Source organism: Erithacus rubecula (genome assembly GCF_903797595.1).
Source record: "Erithacus rubecula genome assembly, chromosome: 9".
Taxonomy (NCBI): Eukaryota; Metazoa; Chordata; class Aves; order Passeriformes; family Muscicapidae; genus Erithacus; species Erithacus rubecula.
In genome coordinates, this window is record NC_136660.1 from 27,536,528 (window position 1) to 27,554,291 (window position 17,764).

General features: G+C 39.5%; 1 protein-coding gene across 17 annotated transcripts in view; it reads right to left on the reverse strand.

Annotated features, from left to right (window-relative positions):
- ABLIM1 (actin binding LIM protein 1) overlaps positions 1-17,764 on the reverse strand; it is a 186,943-nt gene that overhangs the window by 98,690 nt on the left and 70,489 nt on the right. The window contains exon 1 of one of the 17 annotated variants that reach the window (XM_079312957.1): positions 14,362-14,674. The exons of 15 other annotated variants lie outside the window; for them this stretch is intronic. In XM_079312957.1, coding sequence (XP_079169083.1) covers positions 14,362-14,377 — 16 coding nt within the window. In that variant the 5' untranslated portion in view covers positions 14,378-14,674. Of the gene's footprint in view, positions 1-14,361; positions 14,675-17,764 lie in introns of those variants that run through there. One more of the 17 variants, XM_079312944.1, reaches the window with a different exon arrangement.

Sequence of the window (17,764 nt, forward strand, 5' to 3'; positions counted from 1 at the left end):
CTCTTTACAGGAGAGTAAATAACTGTTTTCAAGGCTGGTCCAATGATGCAGCTTCTTTCCAGTTCTGCCTTTAAAGCCATTTAAATGAATACAAATACTGTTAGTTGCTATTTCCAGGCTGATCTCTTAAGTGAAGCTAATTATGGTGCTTGTCTTACTGGCCTCCATTTGACATTGCAGGTCAAAATCGAGTAATTGACTTTCACCCTCCTGCAAGGAATTGCTTGTAAGCTTTTTCCTTTGGATGCAGCAATACACACAAGGCTTTTCAGAGGCACAGGTGACCTTTCATAGCTACCAGCCAGGACAGAACAGAGATTTAAAGAAAGAGAAACACCTTTACAAGCAGCTTTTTGAAATGTTTCTGACTGAAGCCCAGTCAGCTCACTGGACGTGTCAGTTTTAAGCTGCTCTGGGTCTGAAAAGGTCTGAGTCAGGAGCTGGGTTCACAGCCTTGCAGGGATTTCACACCTTGAATCCATATTTCAGGCTCTGCCTGCACCAACCCTCCCCACAGCAACTTGGAGATCTTCTCAGGCACCACAGACTGCACATGATGTAACAAGGCAACTCTAGATGATGTCTAAGACAATTAACAACAGACAGTACAATCACTGACAATCATTAATTTAGAACCTGGATAACCCAGATTCCAACCCCTGCTCCACAACAGATACCTGGGCTCTTTGGATGATTTCCCCTAGCCCTAAAGGAATAAAGCCATATGTTTAAATTCAGATAAGTCACTGAGCCTGGAATCTACCAGCTTAAATTTAAATTATCTGAATATTTTATTTTCTCTGTGTCTGCAGTGTCTGTGACTATAAGCCAGGTGCAACTGCACTGTTATCCTCAGCCTGCTGTGAGAATAATGTGAGAATAATGTGAGAATAGGAGAAAAATGTGAGAATAAATACCATGACAAGGTTCCAAGGGATTGGAATGGGAAAAGTCACATAAGCACCTAAGACAGTGAAGTTCTTGGTTCAGTACCAGGACTCACAACTGTCTTCACACCACAGCACAGGTGTGTAACATAAACACAGGTTAAGTTCTTGCCAGTTCCATGCAAGGATGTGAATTGACACCTGTGACAAAGCCTGTCACATCCCAGCATGACAAGGTGCATGGGTGCTTTTGTGTAAGATTGCTGGACATTGCCTGAGGACTGGTGTTTTTTTGACTAACAAATAAAATCTCTGGTCAGAGATACGCAAAGAACTTTTCAAGATAAACTAGATTGAGACTTCTATTCCTGCTTTCAAGACCAGCTTAAATGAATAATCAATGAATAATTAATGCTTTCTTAAACTCATTTAGGTCTCAAATAATACAAATCAATGTCCCATTAAATATCCAATTTACCCAAAGTAACACAGACACTGACTGGGAAAACTGGAAAGTCTGGATTATATAATTTAAATCAGGAAGAAATAAAAAGAATAGAAAAAAATCAATAGCAGCTTTATCTGTGAGGAAAATAGTCTTTGCCACTGGTTGCTTTGTGCTAACATCACTCTGCAGACATTTCACCATTACTTTGTCATTCCTTATATCTCCTTGTAAATCAAGCTATGTTGATTTTGTTACATTTTGCAACTGGGTGTACATTTGCTACATGGATGTGAATTCAAAGCAACTCTAACAGTTTGAGAGCACTTGTTACTGCATTTTATCTAAATATCTCAAAACCTCAGACCTGCAAAGAAATAATTAAAAACAAAAGGAGATAGAAAAGACCACAACTCAATGTTCATATGAGAAACCAAAGGTGTTTTCTGAGCAAAATTAAAGACTTAATTTGCTGTGCAAAGTTGAAAATTGGTCTGTCAGGGTGTTTTCAGCAGATCCTTGTCTGAGCGTTTAAAAACAATTATTTTTTGTTGCATCAGATAGAATTTAGACCTCAGTATTCACAACAAAGCTTTCTGAAATGGAAATTACAGCAATTACCTGAAGAGTATGCAGCTGAATAAAGAAATAAAGAAAACAAAGAAAATAAATACTGCAGCCTTCTTTATTGATGATTCTCTCCCTGAGCATAGGAGTGTTAGGAAATCAAAGGCTCAAGCTAAGGGATTCTTAGCTGCAGATTCCTGCTGGCAAGACTCCATGAGTCTGCTGCCAGCCAGGAAGTATCTTGGCTTTTAACTGGAAGTCAGAAAAGCTTCTGGGAAACACCTTGCTATGGGAATGCTGCAAGGTGGAGTCACAAAATATTTTTAGTTTAGTTCTACTCTAAACTGCAATTTAAAAAAAGGAGCTTCCTCTAAATTTAAAGACTATATGAGCTACTGTTCTTTTAAAAGTAATTTTTCTTCCATTTGCACGGGTATCTCCACAAATAAACCTGAAGCTATGTTCAGTCAACTCTACCCATGTTGTAGAATGTGTAACTTCAAGCTTTTTTCTAGGATACAGAATCTCTGTGACTTGTAGCTCCACAACCTCTGTGCTCTGCTGCACAGCATGGGCAAGGGGATCCTCAGAATGACACAGCTTTGTCATTTATATCTTAGGAGTGGCCTGACACAGACAGTATGCTCTCTGACATGCTGATTTTCAGTTGCTGTGTTTTCTTGGCTGGACTGAACTATTAAGGACAGAAAATAAAGCACAGATGTAATGGTATGAAACTACTCCAAGTTTTTTCCTAGCTTGTTTAAAATTTTCCTCACTCCTTTCTGCTTTCAATAAGCTGTACTTTTTTATATGGCCTTGGAGGCTATGTTTTCTTAAACTAATTTACAGGATTTGCAGTTCAAAATTTGCAAATAAAGTTTTTGAATTAGAAAATAAAATTCCCTCATTGTTTGATGCTGCCAAGCAGCTCCACTGTTAGTGCAGCCCCTTGCTTGGGACAGAACAGAGGAAGGCAGATGGGCACAGGATGGCAAGCTGGGAAAAAATATGTTTTGAGCTGAAAGATGCTGTAAAGACCCAGACAATCAAGTTCAAGAATGGAATCTGCCTTGTCACTTCTTCTCCATGCTCTGCTGCAAAGAGAGAAGTAATTTTCTCCCATCCTTTGTGTTTCTTTCAGAGATAAGGGTCTGTAACCCCTGGTTTGTAAAGCCTGTCTGACTATAGCCCATACAGTCTCCAAGGAATTCCTCTTTTGTACAAGCCCAGCACAATGGAGACTCCAGGAGGTACTGAAATGCCTATTTAAAAGAAGGGTGAAAATGCACTGTCATTTTGCTTATCTGCAGACTCAGCTCTTGAATCTCAGATCTGTAAGAATCCTATCAGGCAAGGTGACCAAGCAGTGACTGAGATGGAAATCAAACCCCCCAGCTGCCAGGGACTGATAAAGATATCACTGCAGTCATTAGCCACAGGTATCTGACAGGGATCTTCAGGAATTCCAGGAAATCCTGGGAGGAGGCACTCCCATGAAGAGATACTTGCAAGCTGCTTGCCTACACATGTATGAGAAAGCCTAAGGGAAAATCCTAGACTGTAGCTAGCTCATACTACTGCCATTCAAATCAGGTCTGACAAATCATTATAAAGCTCATTCTTCCTGCAAATTTGTCTGTATCACTCCTACAGTGTGCCAATTTGTCTTAAAACTATTTGTGCTGTCTACAGATATCCAGAGTAACTATTTTTAAAACAAGGCAGAAAAAAAAATCTTCAACTTGGTAGCTTTTTGCCAGTTTTGAAATGTTTTCTCACATTTTCCATAAGAGTATTATCATTTTCCCCTTACAATTCATCTGCTGCTGAAAACAGCAGATGCAAACAGGACCATGGCAGTGCAGCAGCTCTTCCTGCAGAAGTCAGTGCCCAGGTCATGGTGAGCTGTGGCACCCACACCATGTGAGAGCATAATGGGCTGGCCAGTGCTCCCAGTGGCAGCACAAGGCTCCAGACACTCCAAACACCCCATTTTACCTCCCACTCATTTTTTGGGGTGTTGGTGGGATGGAAGTTACAGCTCAGCAAGTAGGGCAGCAGAGGGAAGAAGGATTAGGGGAGAAAGTCATGTAAAGAGAGACAGCACAGCCCAAGTCTGCTCTGGTTTAGATCCAGACAGAATTACTGCCAATGCCCCAGTCCTCCACCTCTGGTTGGACTCTACTTGTTCAACAGAGAGAAGACCTAAGGAAAAATTATGCTTTTCTTGTGTGCCCAATTAAATTCTCATCATAATGAGTGCTTCTCAGCCTCAGTTCTTCAGCTACAATAAACAATGGACACCAGAGATATCTATCCTCAAAATAGCATCTCGTGGCCAGATGTGGGGCTGACTACAAGACAGTGATGAACAGACTGGTAGCACCCCATCCTCCACATCTCTTGGCAGCTTCTGCAGCAACTAAAAGATTTTCACAAAATGCTAAACAGAAGAGATGGCACATGTCCAGTCTAGAAACCAGGTGCATTGCTTCCTCAAAAAATTAATTTTTAAGAGGAAAAATAACCTATAAAGACATTTACAAGTTTAAGTAGATAAATTAGAATGATAAATTAGGGTATTTCCTAAAAAACAACATTTGAGAAAAAGTTGTAAGCAAAGATATCAAACATTGCACAGAAATAGATGCAAAGGCTTTAATACCAAAAAGCAAATTTTAAAAACAGGAGATGAAACATGAATTATTTTTAATCAAGGAAAACAGTATTTAAATATTTTCCTATTTTTAGGTATACATAACCCATACATAGAGTTAATGCAGCTAAAAGAATGAAATATCAAATTTAGAGATGTGAGTGCCAGGCAATAACCCAAAATATTAACAACTGACACCATAAATAAATGAGAGACAACTCCCATGTTATTTACCAAAAAAAGAAGCCCTTTCTGCCACACACACACATGTGCAAAAAGGCAAGGAAATATTAATCTTTAAAAATACAGCACAGAAAAAAACCCACATTTGTTTCAAAGTTTCAGAACACAAGTGCAAACATGCTTATTTTCTCTCTATTTTTCCTGCTGCTTCCTATCCTCCTCCCATGCCTCTTCTGCTATCTCAAGCTTTGATACTGCAATTAATTCCCCACAGAACAGCATACAAGATCAGGGCCTAAGGCCTCAGGCCTATAAAGATTTATGCATATGAATGGTTCAGTATTAAGTGAAATATTTAACACTAGCACCTGCTTGATCCTATCTGAAATAAGATCCAAAACATACACAAAATAAAACAATATACCTGTGATGGTTCTGCCATTAAAATAAATGTGTTTGGTGGATCCAGTTTTCCTTTGATAGCGATTGAGAGATAAAGTAAATTTGGTTGTGTTTATGTAGGGCTTATATCCTTATCTGGACACTCTGGGGATTCCACCACAGATTCTGACAGTCTGCAGCTTTATTGTACAATTTCCACAGTTTCTCAGTGACAAAGCATGGATGTGACTGGGATGTGACCCTTATGGCTGATCAGGAGCCTCAGGATATCCCACCCTTGCTTTGGACCCACCAGGAGCCTGAGTGATTTCTCACTTTGTCAGGCAGAAACACTTCAGTGCCAACTCAGCTCTGCAGTCCAGTGAAACTGCAGCAGATCTACTGATGCTCTTTCAACACAAAAGCATCAGAGCTGTTTAGAAGAGTTTGTCATTCTCTAAAACAGCAGCAAGGAGGAACTTCTGCCGTGTCTGTCCACACATGTTTGCCTTTGATCACTTGGCAGGTGAATAAAAGCACATTCTAGAGCATCATCTACACTTAGCAGGAACAAAAGGGCTTGACAAAATTATTACATTTGTATTTGCTTAAGAAAAACTATAATCCTTTCAAAAAAGAGTCAAGAACAGCTTCTTAACTGAGTATGGTCAGGAGTTGTTTTAAGCTCAAACAGAAAAAGCAATAGGGAGTTTTAAAACTGTTTTCAGTAATGAAAAGGCACTAATCTTGAAAAGAAGTATGCAGCAAACTAAGACATGCTGAGAAACAGATGATGATCAAACAAATGTTGACTAAGCCAAGCCTGTCTTTGAATCAAAACCTGCATTCCTGCATTACTCAACATGATTGTTAACAGATGGATTGCTGATTAGTGGTTAGCAAGCCAAAGGGGAGAAGCACAAAGTCAATTTATTCTGCCATATTTCTGCATCAGTACAGAGTAATTTTTCACAAGACAGATCACCATAAAAATTGGCTGATAAAGAGAATGTGAATCCAGACTCTCTTATCTGATGTTCTGGAATGCCCTTCTTGATCTTCATCACATCCACAAAGGTTCTCTGCATTTGTTTCCACCACCAACTTCTGAGGGACAGTATTTCAAGATAATCAACTCACCCTTCAAAACTCCTGGCTGAAGGGCTGGAAGATCATGCTAAACATCTGCTTCTCACACCCAACATCTGCAAGTCTCTAACATGAAGGAACTGTTTATAAGTCAAGTGGCAAAAAAAATTGAGTTATGCCTTCAACACATCTGACATGCACAAGAGGATCATTCACTATTTCAAAAGAGTGATTTTCTTCGAACATAGGACAGTGGTAATTAGAAATTCAAGAGCTCTTCAACATACTCTGAGCAACCATCTCATACAGGTCACTTGATGTCTCTATCTTAAAAATCACAGAATAGTCTGAGGTGGAAAGGACCCACAAGGATCATCAAGTCAACTATCAAAATCTTACAACAATGAATAAACAGAAGTGTCAAATTATTCAGTGCAAATCCTTAAGGACCCTCAAGGCTACATGAAAGCAAGTTGCTGAAGTTAGCAAAAACCAACTGCTTTTTCCAGACAGCGTGGAAATTCTGGCTTACTGATAAGTGGTAGCATTCAAATGTCAGGCCTCTCAGCTACCCAAACAGCATCCCATGTGGGGATTTTGGCAACAAAGTCACCACAATTCCCTTATGCATCCTTTTTAGAGGCTGCATGAGTATCCCATGCAGTAAAGGGAATTAAATTTCCTTCTGAAGTAAGTCAATATAAAATGCTGATTTTAATAATCAATTCTCCTTCTGTTCACCCTGAGATTATCTGGTGAGGAACGCTGTCCTACATAAGTCAGTGGTCTCTCAGATGCTTTTGAAACAGAATCTGCAGAAAATCTCCTCTCAGTTACCACCAGGAATCTCCCCAAGGGATTTTTTCAGAACACCTTGCAGAGACCTGTCCTCAACCAACCCCTGAACCACAGAAACTCTGTGTCCTGTGCTCAGAAACCCTCCTCCAATCAAGGATCTTGTAAATGCCCATCACTCAGTACCACCCTCACTTCTGGCTTTTCTAAGGACTGAGCTACACAGCCTCAAACTAAAACTAGGCAGCCACAGAAATGAGCAGCATAGATCTTCACGGGGCTCCTGATGCCCAGGATAGTTTGCCATGTACAGAGCTGATAAACCAGACATTTCAGAAGCCCTGCCCTGTGCTTAATTGCCCATGTTGGCACCCAGACCTTAAAAACACTGCAGCACAGAAGTCAGTTTCTGAGGTATATTATATCAACAATAAATAATTGTACTCCTAAAGACTATTAATTGTTAACATTCTATGGTAAATGCACTATAACAGGGAAAACACTGACCAATACAACACCCTTGAGCACAGCCTGTTCCTCTGGCTAGCACCTCCACTGCTGGATAGCAAGCAGACACCCTCAAATCCAGCAAATCCTTTTTGAGAAAAGAAAATACAAATGCTTCTTTGAACAGACAACTAATTCATTGACTCTCATTCAATACAGCAGTAACAAAACAATAACACTCAATGTTCTGCAAGGTTTCATTTCTATTTGGATCACTTCTTTAATTTGATATAATTTTAAGATACTGCTTCTGAACCAGATGCTCAACTAAAACAAAGTTCCACAATATTTCCCTGTAGATTATACTGATGTGTGTGATGCTGAAGTGGTACTAACAGCAATGGGAACTGGGGAGTTACTCACCCTGCTGAGAGTGCTTATAGAACCCTGCCTATTATTCTGTTGTACAGCATAAGAGCAACAACATTTCAGTTCTGAACAGCTGGTGTTAATAACAGATCATGTGCATGATTGATTGACACAAGGCTTCTATCATTTCTGGGTTTATATCACTTTATGATCAGTGCATATAAAATCCAGAATTATTTCTCTAGCTGTCTCCTAAAACACAAAATGATGACCACCATTAATAAAATGCATTATTTTTTTTTTCCCAAAAATATCACACAGCCTCTAAAAATTTGGTCTAACTTTGGGGTAATACTGAAGCACTTACTTAGCTTTAATTCCCAGTGATTCAATTAGACTCAACAAGACACTCTGCTGAACAGAACAGGCTTAAGACAATACCTAAGTGTTCTCCTTAGACAGATCCCTAGTGAGCCTGAAAGTTATCCAGGCTCAAAGAAGGCAAGGATTAATCATTCTTTTGGGGATATTGACTGTCCTCTAGGTGGAAAATCAACTTTGTTATAAATAATCCTTTTTAAATTAGTTATGGATTGCCCCCAGAACATAAAAAGATTCCTGTTCCCTGTCTTCTCCCACCCAAAGGGCACAAGACATTTTGATTAGTGGAAGTTGGTCTTTTCCCCTGGTATCCATTAATTTTTCTACAAAAATAATTGACTCTCCTACAGTAGCAGGCCAAATTACATCATAACTTGTAAATTCTTTCCTAACAAGATTCCTACCTCCCCTCTGGAAAAATATTTTTCTGCCCTATCTTAATGTATTTTTAAATTTTACTATGCCAAGACTCTATCTATAGAGGTGTTTCCTTTTGCATTCTCATCCAAGGAAAGAAACCATATAATTTTTTATCCCACTCAATTGTATTCACCACAACCAGCAGGGCTTTGGTAGTGATGATGCTGCAGTGGTGACTTGTGTAGGAGGTGGCCAAGGATGGGATTGTGCTGATCACTGTCAGTCCAACCAGTTCAGCAAATGGCAAAACTGACCCACTGCACATGAAAACAGAGCCAGAGGAGCACAGAGAACCTCTGCAAAAACACAGACACAGCCATAGGCAGCAAACATTGAAAGGACAAAGAGCAGGAGACAAGAGAGAGAGAGCAGAGCACTTCACTGTGCACTGGCACAGTCTGCACAGAGAACTTATGGAGTCTCCCTGACTGGAGATATTCAAGAACCATCCAGGCACAATCCTGTGCCTTTGCCCTAGGTGACCCTGCCTGAGCAGGGAATGAGACCAGGTCCAACTGTGGTCCCTCCCAGCCTGACCCACCCTGGGATTCTGTGAGGTACAGAAGACAATGCCAGGACAGAGAAGACACCAAAGCATAGGGAAGAGAGAAACAAAAATGATGCTGGGGCAGGAGAAATGCTGAGGCAAAGCAGCTGCCTCAAGCACAGACAAAGAGACTTGGGAGGAGGAACAACTCCAAAAAAACTGTGGCCAGCAGAGCAACTTCTGTGGAAATAACTGAGTAAGGAAAAAGCAGCAGCACAATGAGAGGAGCAGCAGTGGCTTGGTACCAGTGTCCTGCCCCAGCCATGCCTCACCAGAGGTGCTGAGGATAGTGAGTGACATGGGCTGGAGACCAGCAAGGTGAAGTGTCCAGAGAGAACATGAGGTGTGCTTCTATGTTTGCTTGCTTTTATTTTCAAAACCAGAATCAGCAATCAGAATTTTGTTAATTGTGAGAAAATTAAATTGATTGAACCTCCCCTTTTCAAAACTGGGGTTTTTTTGGCTCTCACCACTCACTGTTTCAGTTGGAGGAAAAGCTTCCTCTACCACCACCTGAACCCATGAACTCTGTGATCTCAAATTTAATGACTGGACCCCCTAAGCCCTCCCCTCCAGTGAGATCAATAGCAAAAGTTCTCCCATTTCTCAGTATAAAATATCTGCCATCCTATCTTCAGAGAGCTGGCTCCTACACACAGCTGGGATGCAAGGAATGTTTGGAATTCCACTACTGGGAAACATGGGAAGTGGTCAGGCATGGCAGGACTGCACACTGTGCTTTGGATATGAGTATTTGTACCCTCACATGAACTAAGTGCTATTAAAAAAAAAAAATAAAATCTCCAGTAAACATGCCTGAGCTGGCATCTCCTTGGTTATTTTTGTTTCTCTCAGTATCAATGCTGCACACCAGAACTGCAATTTGAAACCTAATATTAAAAATAAATTTAGAAAGAGAAAGTACAGAAAAGCAATGCCATAAATGTGCCAATAGAAACATAATTCCTTTACAATTTCACTGCCTTTTAAAAGCAATAAGATGTTTATAAGATAATCACATAGCACTGGATATTCTTTTTTTTTTCTTTGTACAAGTAGAAATAGTGAAATCCCTGCACTAAGATTGCCTTGTCACAGCTTTGAAACAAGGTAAAAGAAACTCCCTGCTCCAAAGATCTCTAATTCAAATAATCAAGGCAGACAAGAGGAATGTTCTTATCCTCATTTTACAGATTAACACAAGAAGAGATCAAATTACTTCCTCAAGGTCACCTTAAGAGCCTCTAACACGAAACTGTTCTATTGTTTAGTACTTTAACTACAAGTGATTTTTTTTTAACATCTGCTACTATGCATATTTATAAATGCCTTTTCTGTGGTTTGTACAAGGCAGCACATGCCCTCAATAAAAAATTTAAAAAAAATTTAAAAAAATAGGTCTGAATGCCCAGCCCCAAAAGCAAACTGCTAAGCAGAACTAAATTTGAAACTAAGTAAACTGAAGCAAAAAGAAAATTAACAACCCAATCCTCCCCCTGCCAGTGTGTGATTGCATAATCTTGTCATGTGCTCCAAAAGCAACAAACTTTCCCAGGTCACCTGGGGTTAAAAAGTTCCAAAGTCATGAGTTCAAATCAAGACTATATTTCATCAACGACCATGACACTGAGACAGTGTTAGGGTTCAAATCCCATTACTCAACATTTTCCTGATTAACACAGGAATAAATGCTAAAACTACAAATATACAGAGCTCTGGTGAGACAAAGTTCCCAAGAGAGAACACATTTAAATTAGCAGACAGGTAACATTTGCATGCACTTCAAGGGAAGTCCCATCTAAAGCACTTATATTACAACTACAGAGAAAACCTAAAAGCTCCTTTGGGGGCTCACAGCTCTTGGGATTGGCAAATGGAAGAGAAGATTGGAGCTACTGCAAAAATAAAACCAGTCCTCTTGGTCAAATCATGAAGGTGTACCACTATCATGCTTTATCAAAAGTAGAAGAAGAAAAAAAAACAGAGAACAAAATCTCTCTACAGGACCAAACCAGCCCATGAACCAAACAATTCAGGAATATGGCACCATTTTGGTGACCTGCACCTTCTGTGTGGCTCCCAGGGAATGACAGCACCAGTGAACACCTGCAGAGAAGTTTGAGGACATGGAAACATGATCAAGATCACTGCAACTCGGTACCCAGTAGGTGCCAGCACCTTCCCTTCAGCAGAATCAGTATATGAAGAACAGAAATCATTAAGCCACTTCTTTAACTAAAAAAATCTTCAACCGTTCGTATTTTCTCCTTTTATCTTCCAAGCATGCAAAAGCATGGCATGAACAGCTGCTAATCCACTCTCACAGGTTTGTCCATGGATGATCCTGTCCAAGATTTCATCAGGTACCTGAGCAGCAGCTTACCATCAGGTAAGCTGATTACCAACATGCTTTCACAGACCAGCACCTGAATTCCAGGGCTGCCTTCTCATCAACTGCTCAAGAAACCAAGAATCAGGCTAAATCTTCAGTTTATGGGGGTAAAAATGATGCTACAACACTTGTATCACACAGAAACCTGGCCAGCAGGCTCCCAAAAGCACACACTGATCTCAACATGGAAGCAGCAAGAATGCAGATTATTCAATATGGGCTTTAAATTGCTGGAGAGAATTAACAACGAGACACACTTATGCACATGTAAACTTTCTTTCTGCTAAAAGATAAGAGAGAAAGTTGCTCTTGGATGCAGCACAGTGATAATTTAGCTGAGTAACTAGATAATAAGGGCTCATAATTGGAAATAGATAAGTACACAGAGACATGAAAATGTGGTATCAGTCAGACATAATTGAGGAAGCGCCGTTTGGTGTCAGCAGAAAACACCCTGGCCTCAGGATTTTTTTTTTTTGTGTATGAACTAACCAGGCAGACACTGAAATCATTCTACAATATGAGCATAATGAAGCATGCTAATTTGCTAAAAACTGTTACCAACCATTTTGCAATTCAGTGAATTGGAGTTACATTTTTCTAGCTGAAACCAGCCCCTCAAGTGCCTGCTTAACAAGTCTGTGAAATGACACAGGACTGAGCTGCATTTTCAGCCTGTTCAAACTCCAGTTCAGCAGTGGCTGGAAGGGAGGGTACCAGCTGTATTGTACTGACTGCATTTTGCAAGAGTATCACTGTAGAGAGTGACATTTAGAGCAATAAATCCTGACCTTCTGACTAAAGCAGAGGAGAGAAAAAAAAGGAAAGAACAACCAAAACAAAACAAAAAACCAAAGAAAAAGCAAAAACAGTCAAAAAACACTACCAAAACACAGGAAAAAGAAGATTGAGGCAGAAACAAGAGAGTTTAAAAATTGTTGGGGAAATTATTTGAAAGTAATAACATATCAAATCAAAATATTTATCAGATACCATCCTTTCTCCCTCTGCAGCCATGAGATACGAAATATCAGTAATTGCACTCCAAAATTAAAGAGAGCATTTAGTTATTTTAGCCCATTATCTCTGTGAACAGGAAGAAGAATATTTATATCCAAAATAAACATAAATAGCCATTTATAATGATGCATTAAACTTAGTGGGGACAAGGAAAGGAAGCAATTTAAACACAAGTCTTTTTCAGATCTTCAGCCACTTATTGTCAACTTCTGCTATTCTATGAAGATTTTTTCCTCCCATTTTTTACAAAAATGACAGGCTTGTTTTAATTTTTTTTTTGCAGGAAAATGACAACTTTCATAGTGCAAAATGCTAAAACTGAATTTACAAAGTATTCCTCAGGTACAACTCCACATAACACAGGGAATCCAACCAAGTGAACATCAGCTGGGGGAGGGGACAGAAACATATAAAAGAGCCAAACCTGAATGCTACACATATTTTATGTACATTTCAAGAAAACCAGCAGCTCTGTCCTAAAATCACACAAGACAAGCAACAGTTATGACAAACTGAACGACAATACACTTATTTCTCTGAAAAGATGACTGACTTAGTTCATTCAAATGATTCTAAAACCTGCACTTTCCAGGATTTGGGGTGAAATTCCTATTTAAACCACCCCTGGTGTGGCTCACTGATGGGGTAACAGGTCATCAGTTCACGACTGACATTATAAAAGTAATCCTGTAAATCTGAAATAGGGGATCCCAAAGTTATTAAGTAGTCAATAAAACTGATGCTGGGTCACAGGCTTTCATCAATAAAAAATATCAATAGACTGGATAATGGTTATTACTATAATCCTCCAGATATGCATCACACACTGTGGCAGGCATTTGGCATATATGAGGCATTTATCCTGCTTTCCTCAATCTAAGCATTTAGCTAGATTTAGCTGAGATTTAGCATTAGCATTTTGCACTCACTTTTTATTTGCATCTTAAAAAATCTTAGCACAGGTGTTCAAAGGTGAAAAACTGCTCACTCATACTCAACTTTACTCCTTATTTCTATTTCTTCCCTAGTTTGAATTTCTCCCATGCTATATTTACAGAATCCTCAAAAGTAAAGAAGAGACAGAGTCTGAATGTCTGTGATAATGTAATGCCCCCAAACCACATCCAGTACACTCAAATACAACTCAGAATATATCTCACATCTTCATGATACAGTAAATGACATAGACCAGTATTACTGCAAGGAAACACCCCACAACCATTTCTTAATTCTATAAACTAGCAAACTTTTCTGCAGGAGGCTGAAAATGTTACTTATAGGTACCTGAAATTGATATTGAGTTTACTGAAGCAACATTCAAGCATTTTGCAAAAACCCATATAATCCATTTATCCATTAAAATTTAAAATATACCCTCTCAAGTCAATGTTTATCTTCAAAATATATCAATGTTTATCTTTAAAATTTTAAACCAGCTGCTGCAATGGTCAAAGCTACTTGAACTGCAGCAAATAAAGGTAAAGAACTGTCAACTTGTGTTAAATTATAGAAAAAAATCACAAACAAACATGTACACACAGAAGGGACCCTACTGTGCAGACACACTAAATTAGATGTGTTCCAGATTCTACCCTTATTAAAGCAGGTACAATGATAATCAATGCAATCCACTGCAGGGCTTCACACAGCATTTTTATAGAAAGGAAAACAACAACTGCCAATCACAGCATGCTCATCTTAAATGAGAAGGTTTAAACCTCAGGTGACTGTGGCTGGCACATTAGGTTTCAGCTCCAGTCTATCAATAAACATAATTACCTTTTTCTTTCACCATGGCAAACAATTTTTTCTTCGTGGTGGAAGCAGCAAGAATTAGCTGAAGTAATTTAAACACAATCTCTTTTCCAGCAGTGTTTGGCTGAGATGGATTGAAAAAAAAAATAAAAAGGAAAAAGAAAGAAAGAAAAAAGGCAGCTTATTCCAGATAATGATCTCCCCTGGTTGGATTTCCCAGGAGGTCTGATCAGGTCCGATTGCTCATCACTCTCTTTCCTTCTCGTTTCTCTTCTCTTTTCCCCCTGTGGTCCTTTCCTATGGCTGATGGCAGCTCATCCCTGCCCGTGGATTCTGCCCCTTGTGCTGGAAGCCCCAGCTCCAGCTGCCGCCGGGAACAAATGCGGGATTCCAGCGTCCCTCGTTTCCAGCCCCGGACACCACCGAGCATTCCTCTGCCCTCGCACAGCCGAGCTGCCAAAATGGGAATGCTGAGATTTGCTCCGGGATGAACGGCAAGAGGCTGCGAGGGAGATGGCAGCCAGAGCAGGAGAGCTGCTCCAACGCACACACAAAGCTGAAGTGGTATTTGTGAGTTTCCTATTATTTTATTTACTCAAACTGAGCCAGGATCAAGAGGGCAAACAAAGATGAGCACAGGCAAGTGCTGAGGCAGGCTGCAGCACAGTGGCTTTTCTATGGTGAGCAGTTTATCCACTCCTGGATTTAGCTTTAAAGCAATTACTAGACCACAAAACATGCTAATAAATGGTCTCTCAATGCCTACTGACCATAGAACAGATTAGAGTAACATACAGTTTGTGCAAGATGGGAATACCTACCTATTCTCTACTTCAAACAACAATAAAAAGAATAAAGATGAGAACTATCACTGCTCAGTGAGCACCTGGGTTCTGAAAACAGGCAGTGCTATACAAATGTTTGCTGTGGGTCAAAGTGCTGTATCCTGAAATAACAAAAAAAATTGTAAACAATGACTCCTCCTAAGTTATTCCTTTGCAGATGACAGCCACAGGTACTCCCTGAGAAGACAGAAGTGTATTGAAACAGCAGCACTGAGACAGGAATTTCACTGCCAACACATCCCCAACAAGGCAAAGCACCAGTGCAGAATCTGGGCAGCAAACTGACCTTCTGATTTATGGTTTTCCTGAGAGAGGATTGGTCAGTAAACTGATGCTGATAAACAAACAAACCAACCCTTTAGAACATTGTCCAGTCTCATCTTCATATACCAAGGTTCTGCTTTCTATTAAAAGATGCAAGTCAGAGCCAGGGGAAACAAGCAAATTCTTACAAGCAAACTTTTATTCACAGTTATAAAGAAAAGAGTGGAAATATGACTAATCAAAGTATTGAATACTTCTTACAAGCCACTTGTATTTTTTAAATACATAATATAGACATCATCAAGATTTTGGAGACCCTCTCTTGCTACCACTATTACTTAGTTCCTCATTTTAGCTAACTACCAGTGACTTCCCCAAAATAAACCTATGTCATTCATGCCTTTGCCTAGAGACCAAATTTTATATTTGTGGTTTAAAGGCAGAAAAAATGGCAAATGGAAATGAATTGACTTGTCAAAGACAGAAGGGATCTCAGTAGCAGAGAACTGGGTCAAATATAAAGATATTCTGGGCTAAAATATAGAATGATTCATTGAGCAAAAGCTTCAACCTGACCACAGCTCAGTGCAAAATGTGCTTTATGTTACATGATAGAAGTGAAATTACATTCATATTGCACCCTACATTTACAGTGCTCACACCTCCACAAGGGAATTCCTTCTCCATGCTACTCTGTGTAGGGAGATATTAATGTAAAGAACCAAGCTGTAGGCATCAGCCAGACAGAGCAGCAGATGGCTGATACCTGCTGAAAAAAAAATCAGACCACGCACACAGCGTTAAAAAGATTTGCAGCAAATAAATTTTAGATGTTTTATATAAATGCCACCCAGAACAACAGAAATAAATTAAACAAGCCAGCCTGTCTCACCCAGAAGGTATCTCTTATTCAGTGACATTTTTTAATAAATAAATCACTGAGAGAGAGAGAGAGAGAGAAAAAGAGCCAGAGATGAAGGCACATGCATGGAAAAAATAGTTATTGTATTCTAAAAAATCTAGGCTGGCTTTCTATTGTTAGCAGTCCAACGTGTAAGAGCAGCACAGCACAGGCAGTCTGACATTCTTGCTCCTATGACTCAGTGTGTTACTATTAATAGCATCTGAGGCTCAAGTGGGGAGCTGGGCTGAACCCCACCAACACGGTGCCATTATGTCACATTTCTGACACATCAGACATGTCAGGTTGTAACTCAACCTGGCCGTGTTCTTTTTCAAGCTGTATTTTGTAAACAGTTAGAGGACAGCCTCCTGAAAGGGGCACATCTGACCTTCATTCATAAATATTTGATTTGATGTGCAGAGCACAGCCTATGGACACACACCCATGGATGCTGTTAACCCTTTCCTGGGATCCTCAGACACCCTCAAAAAGCTTGCAGTGATGATCATTCTTTTTTATTTTTTTTTGTTCCAGAAAGCTGCTGACACAGAAGCTGCTTGTTGGTATGTGGACTTTCTGTTCTCTGAGTACATTCCTCCATTTTTCACATGTGCTAGAGATTAGCACTGCTGTATCTCACATTGTTCAGCCATGAGTGCTGCAGTGGCAGACTACAGCAGCATGCATATAAAATGTAATTTTAAAATAGAGGCTGCAGTAAATTATGCTGGAGATTTAGGAGTAAAATGCAATCTACTCCAGAGTAAGGACATATGAAGAGCAGAGGTTAATATTGTAAATAAAATCTCTTTACATCCAGAGGGTCTTTGGTTTTAATCTCTTTGTTCTAAGTCAAGGCTAAAATTTTTACCTGTTATACAACTCAGAATTGACTCAGATATCCTAAACTAGAGGTGCAAAAGGAGTAGATAGCATTTTAGAAACAATCCCTTAGCACTTATTGTTGTTAAGGAGTACCTATTTCAAAGGAAAGCAAAATAACTCTTTTTCTTTAAATACCTTTTACACTGTACAAACTAAATAAACTCTTCCTTGAATACAGTGTGGGTAGAAGAGTCACAAAGAGTACACTACAGCTACACAACATGCTCATGTTGCTGTTATTTGCTGATGAAAAATATCCTGTACATTCAAAAAGAGGCATGAGAGCCATACTGAGATCACTCCACAAGGGCAAAGAGTTAAACCAATTTGTTTTGCTATTTCTTGCACCTTGATAATATTGAAAAAGTATGAGTAAGATACTAAGCAGTTTAGCTGTGATTTAAGGTTTGTTATTCTCATCTTAAAAGCTGGTGTTCATATTTTTATCTTGCACTCATTCTTCACAGATGAGATCATGGCTTAGAAGTATCAGCACACAGTTTTTGTACAATTTCTTCAAAATTAAACT